The sequence below is a fragment of the Rhincodon typus genome, chromosome 1 (assembly GCF_021869965.1).
Source record: "Rhincodon typus isolate 14 chromosome 1, sRhiTyp1.1, whole genome shotgun sequence".
NCBI classification, from domain to species: Eukaryota; Metazoa; Chordata; class Chondrichthyes; order Orectolobiformes; family Rhincodontidae; genus Rhincodon; species Rhincodon typus.
Window position 1 is genome coordinate 5,129,071 of NC_063332.1, and position 9,497 is coordinate 5,138,567.

At 45.5% G+C, this 9,497-nt stretch overlaps 1 protein-coding gene across 1 annotated transcript in view; it reads right to left on the reverse strand.

Annotated features, from left to right (window-relative positions):
- The window catches only part of dysf (dysferlin, limb girdle muscular dystrophy 2B (autosomal recessive)), a 236,281-nt gene that overhangs the window by 98,431 nt on the left and 128,353 nt on the right, over positions 1-9,497 (reverse strand). Inside the window, exons 26-27 of the mRNA XM_048600995.1 lie at positions 7,540-7,645; positions 3,384-3,526 (exon numbers count right to left, since the gene is read on the reverse strand). Coding sequence (XP_048456952.1) covers positions 3,384-3,526; positions 7,540-7,645 — 249 coding nt within the window. The remainder of the gene's footprint in view (positions 1-3,383; positions 3,527-7,539; positions 7,646-9,497) is intronic.

Below are 9,497 nucleotides of genomic sequence, written 5' to 3' on the forward strand. Positions count from 1 at the left end.
GGCTAATCATGAAGGTTCGGTCGCATGGAATCCAGGGACAGCTAGCTAATTGGAATCAATACTGGCTCGATGGTAGGAAGCAGAGGGTGATGGTTGAAGGTTGTTTCTCAGACTGGAGGCCTGTGACTAGTGGTGTGTCACAAGGCTCTGTGCTCAGACCTTTGTTATTTGTTATTTATGTAAATAATCTGGATGTGAATGCACAACGCATGATTAGTAAGTTTGTGGATGATACAAAATTAGGAGGTATTGTTGATAGCAAGGAAGGGTATCAAACATCACAGAGGGGTCTTGGTCATATGGGGAAGTGGGCTGAGGGTTGGTCCTTGCGCACCAGTCACTGAAGGTAAGCGTGTAGGTGCAGCAGGTGGTAAAGAAGGTAAATGGTATGTTGGCCTTCATTGCGAGAGGTTTCAAGTACAGGAGCAGGGATGTGTTGTTGCAGATATACAGGGCTTTGGTGAGGCCACACCTGGAATATTGTGAGCAGTTTTGGTCTCCTTTTCTGAGGACAGATGCTGTTGCTCTCGAGGGAGTGCAGTGAAGGTTTACCAGGCTGATTCCGGGGATAGTGGGACTGACAGATGAGGAGAGATTGACGAGGTTGGGATTGCTTTCACTGGAGTTCAGACAAATGAGGGGGGATCTCATAGAGACTTATAAAATTCTAACAGGACTGGACAGGGTAGATGCAGGGAGGATGTTCCCGATGGTGGGTGTGTCCAGGACCAGCGCTCACAGTCTGAGGATTTAGGGTAAACCATTTAGGATGGAGATGAGGAGACATTTCTTCACCAAAGAGAGGTGAGCCTGTGGAACTCATTACCACAGGAAGTAGTTGATGCCAAAACATTGAATGTATTCAAGAAGTGACTAGATATAGCACTTGGGGCAAATGGGATCAAAGGTTATGGGGAGAAAGCAGGATTAGGCTGTTGAGTTGGACAATCAGCCATGATCGTGTTGAATTGTGGAGCAGGCTCAAAGGGCTGAATGGCCTCCTCCTGCTCCTATCTTCAATGTATGTTTTCCTCACTGCTATTAGACTTCTGAATGGCCCTCTCAAATTTCAAATCCAATACTGATGTTGCTCTTTGCGCACCTTCTCTGCAGCCATAACATTGCATTCCTTGCACTATTCTGTCACCCTGTGATCTTTGTATGGTATGATCTGCCTGTACTGCACACAAAACAAAACTTTTCACTCTACCTGGGTACATGGGACAATAATAAATCAAATCAAATCAGCAACTAATTTGTGCACAGCAAGATCCAAAAACAAGGAATGTAGTTTGCACTTGTGATGTTGTTTGGGGCACAATTATTGTAGACCACTCTGGGAAGAAACCCACTTTCTTCAATCTTCTTTAAAACAGTGTTCCTGGGGTCTTTCTGAGCAGATTTGGGTCACTTATCCCAGAAAAGATGCACCAGCTTGGAAGCTGATCCCAGGTCTGAAGGGACTGTCTTATGAAGAGAGGTTGAGTAGGTTGGGCCTGTACTCGCTGGAATTGAGAAGAACGAAAGGCGACCTGATTGAAACATACAAGATTGTTTGGGGACTTGACAAGGTAGATGAGGAAAGGTTGTTTCCCCTTGTGGGACAGTTAGACCAGAGGGTTTCATCTCAGAGTAAAGAGTTGCACATTTAAGACAGAGACATGGAAGAATTTCTTCTCTCCGAGGGCTGTGAATCTGCAGAATCCTTTACCACAGAGGGCTGTTGAGGCTGGGTCCTTCAGTATTCAATTTTCAAGGCTGGGATAGACACATTTTTAATCTGGAAGGGAATCCAGGCTTATGGCATGAAAGCGGAGTTGTGGATTATCAGATCAGGCAGATCAGTCCAAAGATGTGCAGGCTAGGTGGATTGGCCATGCTAAATTGCCCATAGTGTTCAGGGGTGTGTGGGTTATTGGGGGATGGGTCTGGGTGGGATGCTCCAAGGGTCGGTGTGGACTTGTTGGGCCGAAGGGCCTGTTTCCACACTGTAGGGATTCTATGATTCTATGAATGGTGGAGCAGACTCGATGGGCTGAACGGCCTATTTTGAATTCTATGTCTCTAATTCATTCATTGGGGCAGATGGTTTAATGAAAGACAGTTCCCTCTGACTGTACAGTTCTGCCTCAGTACTGCACTGGGAATTTTGGTCTGAATGATTCTGTGGTTGAAAGAAATATGCCCCATTCTGCGAATGACGATGATCATAAGACTGTAAGATATGGGAGCAGAATTAGACCATTCGGCCCATTGAGTCTGCACCACTATTCGATCATGGCCGATATGTTTCTCAACCCTATTCTTCTGTCTTCTCCCCATAACCCTTGGATCCCTCTCTAATGAAGAACCTAACTGTCTCTGTCTTAATTACATTCAATGTCTTGACCTTCACAGCCCTCTGCAACAAGCTGACCACCCTCTGGCTGAAGAAATTCCTCCTCATCTCAGTTCTAAAGGGCTGTCCCTTCACTCTGAGGCTGTGCTCTCAGGTCCTAGTCCCTCCTAGTAGTGGAAACATCTTCTCCACGTCCATTCCATCCAGGCCTCTCAACATTCTGTAAATTTCAAAGGCCTTCTGGAAATCCAAATACATCACGTCCACTGGCTCTCTTTTGTCTAATTTGCTCATTACTTCCTCGGAGAATTCTAACAGATTTGTCAGGCATGACCTCCCCTTAACAAAACCATACTGGCTCAGCCCTGTTTTACCATGCACTTCCAAGCGCTCCACAATCTCATCCTTAAAAACAGACCTTTCAGCTTCCCCAACACTTGCTCCTTAGTGAAGGCTGCTCACTTCTGTCCCCGACTCAGTTGAATCCTATTGGTGTCTTTCATCGTGAAAATTGATGCAAAATACCTGTTCAGTTCCCCTATTTCTTCGTTCCCCATTACTATTTCTCCAGCAGTTCAATGCCCAACCATTGCCTCTCTCTTACCTCTTAGATATCTAAAAAAATCTCTTGCAGTCTTCTTTTATATTACTAGCTAGCTTACTCTCATACTTCTTCCCCCTTTATTGCTTTTTTAATTATCCTCTAAAGATTTTTAAAGGCTTCCCAAACCTCTGGCTTCACCACATTGTATGCTTTTTCCTTTTGTATTTATGCTGTCCCTGACTTCCCTTGTCAGCGATGTTTGGCTCGTCCTCCCCCTTTGGTACGTTTCTCCTTATTTGGGATGGATTTCTGCTGTGCCTCTCAAACTACCCCCAGAATACCCTGCCATTGTTGTTCCAATGATTGGGAAACAGGCATCCTTGGAATGAGGAGGGAGGGGGGCACCAGGAATTCCCAAAAAGGGGACTCTGTCTTTCCCCTCCCCCCCACCGCTCTCCACTGTTAATGCATCCTGGTCTATAGGAATTCCCATGGCCTCACCTTGCGGAGTGCTTCCAACTGTTGAAGGTCCCTCCTGCGCATTCGGACCCAACGACGCCTCCTGTTTGTGTGGTACATCTTCTCTGCCGGGGCCCAGGATTTGGGCTTCCGATCCGGTGGGATGGTGAATCCATACTCCCAGCCTGGCGAGGGGGGGTTGGATAACAGGGGTAAATCAGAGCTGGAACAAGGCAAATAGCCCCTCACCCACAATTCCACCTCCGACCCCTGCCACCTGTACACCCCAATCATTTCAATACTCTCACACTAACATTCAAGGCTATGGGCCTAGTGCAGGAAAGTGGGACCAGTGTAGGTTGTAGTATGTTTTTTACGATACACACTCAATGGGCTGAAGGCCTCTTTTGTACTGTCTGACAAATGCCAGGAACAAGCCAGATCTTGACAGAAACAAAAACAGAAGTTGCTGGAAAAGGTGCTGCCAGACCTGCTGAGCTTTTCCAGCAACTTCTGTTTTTGTTCCTGATGTACAGCATCCACAGTTCTTTCAGTTTTTATTCAGATCTTGGCAGAGTTCAGTTCCCTCTGAGTCAGGATAACGGACTTGCCGAAACTGTTGATTTATGAACTGAACAACTTGGGCATGCAGCAGGCTTGAGGGGCTGAATTCCCCACTCCTGCTCCTAGTCCTTCCGTTCTGAAAGGTAAAGGGTGTGGTAATATCACAATGGCTCCATTACACTGCTCCAGGGAAGAGAAAACTGACAACCCAGAACCATCCTGACCTACCTCTGACTCGAGATGCCTGGAGGAAATCACCCAACAATTGCAATGTAGGAACAGAATGAGGCCATTTAGCGCCTCATGCCTTTTACACAGGAAAGGGATGAAGCCATTCAGCCCTCAGGCCTGTCACACAATAGAAACCAATCAGTCCCATGAGCTGAAACGCAGAAAGAGGAAGATGCCATTAAAGCTGATTCGCCTCGTCTAACAGCATGCCATGCAGGACTGGCATTGCTGCCTCACAGCGCCAGGGACCTGGTTTCGACTCCACCCTCGGGTGACTGTCTGTGTGGAGTTTGCACATTCTCCCCGTGTCTGAGTGGGTTTCCTCTGGATGCTCCGGTTTCCTCCCACAGTCCAAAGATGTGTAATTTAGGTGGACTGGCCGTGGGAAATTGCCCATAGTGTTCAGGGATGTGTAGGCTTGGTGGATTAGCCATGGGAAATGCAGGGTTACAGGGATAGTGTAGAGGGGTGTGTTTGTGTGGGAATGCTCTTCAGAGAGTCGGTGTGACTTGATGGGCCAAAAGGCCTGCTTTCATACCGCAGGGTTTCTTATGATTCCAGAAGATGATGCATTTTGGAAGATCCAATTCAAGAGCGAACTATATGGTAAATGGAAAAGCCCTGGGGAAAATTGATCCACAGAGAGATCTGGGTGTTCAGGTCCATTGTACCCTGAAGGTGGCAACACAGGTGGATAGAGTGGTCAAGAAGGCATACGGCATGCTTTCATTCATCGGACGGGGTATTGAGTACAAGAGTTGGCAGGTCATGTTACAGTTGTATAGGACTTTGGTTCGACCACATTTGGAATACTGTGTACAGTTCTGGTCGCCACATTACCAAAAGGATGTGGATGCTTTGGAGAAGGTGCAGAGGAGGTTCACCAGGATGTTGCCCGGTATGGAGGGCGCTAGCTATGAAGAGAGGTTGAGTAGATTAGGATTATTTACGTTAGAAAAACGGAGGTTGAGGGGGGACCTGATTGAGGTCTACAAAATCATGAGATGTATAGATAGGGTGGATAGCAAGAAGCTTTTTCCCAGAGTGGGGGACTCAATTACTAGGGGTCACGATTTCAAGGTGAGAGGGGAAAAGTTTAAGGGAGATATGCATGGAAAGTTCTTTACGCAGAGGGTGGTGGGTGCCTGGAACGCATTGCCAGCGGAGGTGGTAGAGGCGGGCACGATAGCGTCATTTAAGATGTATCTAGACAGATACATGAATGGGCAGGGAGCAGAGGGATACAGATCCTTGGAAAATAGGCGACAGGTTTAGATATAGGATCTGGATCGGCGCAGGGTTGGAGGGCCGAAGGGCCTGTTCCTGTGCTGTAATTTTCTTTGTTCTTTGTTCTTTGTAGGTGCGCTGCAGAAATTCACCAAGTGTCCTTTGGCAGCACCTTCCAAACTCACATCACTTCCATCTCAAAGGACAAAGGCAGCAGATACACCACCATCTCTCTAAGTGTCACAGAATTCTGATTTGGAAATATATCGCCGTTCCTTCACCACCAATCCTTTCCCAATATTTCCTAACCTCCACTAAATGGATGGCAATTGCTTAAGAAGGCAGCTCACCACTGCCTTCTCCAGGGTGAACAGAGATGGGGGAAATATACTTCCTCAGAGACTATTGCCCATATCCTTGTTCTTATGAATGAATTAAAAAATGGTTGTCATTTGACAGTATGAAGCTTGGGTATTTCTGAATAAAGACACATTTAGTTGAAACTTTCCTCTTGCACTCATCAGGACAATTGGCAGGAAATGCCAAAGCAAAGGGGAGGCAACATTTAAACTGTCGGGGAATAGTTTCATGGTGCTGCCTTGCTATAGCAACACGAGTGGTGTTCACCACTAACAAGATGCAACCTCCTACCACACAGCTGAGTAATGTGGTGTATGAGTTTCAGTGATGCTGTGATGCCAGGTATATAGGGTGTATATCCCAAAATCTGGTGGATCATAGAGTCATACAGCACAAAAACAGACCCTTCAGTCCGAGTCAAACATAATCCCAAACTAAACTAGCCCCACCTGCCTACCCCTGGCCCATATCCCTCCAAACCTTTCCTATTTGTGTACTTACCCAAATGTTTTTTAAACATTATAATTTGACAATTGATCATCATTAGATTCTTAATTCCAGATATTTATTAAATTCAAATTCCACCATCTGTTGTGGTGGGATTTGAACCTCAGTCTACAGATTGTTATCTGGGTCTCCAGATTAACAGGCCAGCAACAATACCACTAGGTGATGACCTAGGTGATGACCTCCCCTGTAAAGAATTATTTGTCAACCAATTTAGGATTGTCAGTCAGGCTTGTAGTGTGAACTAGAAGCTACAATGCATTAATACATAGAGGTTTGTAAAAACATGTTCATACACTAACTCAACAAACCAGCAACAGCAATTCTCTGGTTTCACTTAATAGGACAAGGTCCTGACCAATTAGTACCCACCTGTACAGTTTAAAATTTAAACAACACAGCAAATTCTTTTTTAGTGTTGCTGAAAAATAAAGCATTTTTGTTGAAACTTTTCACCGTGCATTCATCAGAATAATCCATCAAAATACCAACGTCATGGCAGTTAATTTGTCAGTCAACAGCTAACTGGTGCATTCTCTACAGCAATATGTATAACAGTTGGAGACAACTTGCCAACATTCTCTTCTCATACAATATTGTTTCCCATGACATTGGTATTTTTACACTAAAGGTGCTTTTTAGATACAAGCAGTTGTTATTATTAGAACTAGAATTAGGATATATTGTCACACGTACTCAAGTACAGGAGTACAGTGAAAAGTCACTATTCCCAGCGCTATCTTAGGTACAAAGATACCTAGGTACAAAATCCTAGGTATAAACTAGAAAAATAAAGGAATAAAGGTAAAAGTTCAGCATTACAGTCCTTCCAAAGCAGGGAGTCTGTTCTGGGCTTCTCCTCGAGGCCAGGAGTTCCTCAAGTCCATGCTGTCTTAACTCTCCACCACCAAAACCATCTGAGGAATGGAATTAAGTAGAAAGAAGAAAAGAAATGGATGGAGTGCACGAGCTCCAGATTTGGAGTCAACTCCGCTGCAACCTTGATAAAAGATCCCAAGATGTTAAGGGCAATATTGCCACCGCTGGACTAACTGTCGCTCCCTGGCCTTCCTGTATTGTCTGTCCCATTGGCACCAGGAATGGCCTGGTTTACAGATGGCAGGGAGAAGAGGGGAAAGACTTTGAGGTTGTGCAAAGGAACGATTTGGAGTTGAAGATGGTCTGATTGAGCCTCGATTTCAACACCACGAAGGTTCAAGACTTTGTGGTTGAGGAATAGAGGAAGGAGGCTGACGGGATATGGAGACACTCCAGATGACTTTGCTTTGTCCAAGTATCTGCCACCTACCTTGTTCATCCACAGCTCGGTTAAGGTCAGTGGACCATTCCACATCTTCCCATTTCCAGCCACTGGGGCACTCAATGTCATCCTTAGGTAACACCTTCTCTCCGTTCTGTGATAGAAAGGATTTTTATTACAATCCTGCGCACTCACCGATATAAAAGAAAATCGACATGGGCCTACTGGGCGATAGGGCTGCTCTTTCATTAGAGACAGGTGGTGGTTTAACCTGAGGGTCACTATTCCTCAGGTGAGGGGAGAGGTTAAGAAGGAGGGGCCTTTGTGGTAACCTCAGCCATTGAGGGAATTGAACCCACACTAAGGTGTCACTCTGCATCGCATACCAGATATCTTTGTCTCAAAGAACTCCAGTGGGTTCAGGAGTTTCCAGTTCAGGGGTGTGATTGAAAATTATGGTAGAGCAGCACTCTGTTATTCCAAATGGGTCAGGGAATAGATCGCATCTGACCAAATAATACCATCGGCTCGAATCGCAGAGCAGGATGGGCCAATCACCAACGGGGATGGGAGAGGAATCAGCCTTGACTCTCATCAAGGAGTTCTGGTGCTTGCTGGGGCTTTTATTAAAAATTCATTTACAGGATGAGGGCATCTCTGGCTAGACCAGCTTTTAATTCCCATCACTCATTGCCCCAGAGGTTAGTTAAGAGAGAACAGTACTGCTGTGGGTCTGGAGTCACATGTAGGCCAGACCAGGTGATGATGGCAGTTTTCTTCCCTCAATCTTTCCCAACAACTGACACCAATTTCATGATCATCATTAGACACTTAATGTCAGATTTTTAAAAACCTGAATCCAACTTCTACTGTCCACCATGACAGGATTTGAACTCAGTCCCCCAGAACATTACTGGGGTCTCTAGAGTAACAGTCCAGTAACAATACCATTAGGTCATTGCCTCCTTTAACAAGAGCAACAATTATTGTTAAATACAGAAACCTGGTCCATGCTTTCTGGGCTTATAACATAGGCAAATTGGGAAAATTTTAGATACTTTGATAAAATATTAAACTTTTGGCTTGACTCCCACAGTGCCACCCCAGAGAGAGGTGACATTATTTTTACTTCATACTATGGCATTTCTAATCAGAGAGCATGCCCAGTGATGTGGGGAGATCTCCTCCTGCCTGGCATGGTGCATTCCCATGTTGAGCAGCCTCTGGTTGATAGGACAGAGAACAATTAGAGAGGAGTCATAGATCATAGAATCCCTACAGTGTGGGAACAGGCTCAACAAGTCCACACTGATGGTCAGAGCATCCCACCCAGACCCATCCCATATAACTCACCTAATCTACACATCCTTGAACACTATGGGCAATCTACCTAACCTGCAAATCTTTGGACTGGAAGACGAAACAGGAGCAAACCCACACAGACACAGGGAGAATGTGCAAACTTCTCACAGAAGGTTGCCCAAGGGCAGAACTGAACCCAGGTCCCTGGTGCTGTGAGGCAGCAGTACTAACCACTAAGCCACCGTGCCACCCTAAGTCCTTGAGAAGTTTGCTCAAAGGGATGCCTGGATTCTGCAGATCATTACCAGAAAGGGAGGTTGAGGCAGAACCCCCTTTGCACTTGGGGTTCCACCACCCATTGGACTATGGGCCATGGCTGGGAAAATGGGGTTGGATAGCTCATTCTTGGGCTAGCATATGCGTGAGGGGCCTAACAGTCCCCTTTTAAATTTTCAATGCTTTCGTGATGCAACTCACTTGTGTTCATATGCAAATCTTTTAAGGTGAAATAAAAGTAATAAACTGTACCAGTCCTTGGGCTTTACAAATAGAATTGATTACGGAAGACAGGAAATTACATTACTTTGATACGAAACATTTGTTCTACCTCAGCTGGAGTACTGTGAATTTGATTGATTTATTGAGTTAACAAGGTGTAGAGCTGGATGAACACAGCAGGCCAAGCAGCATCAGAGGAGCAGGAA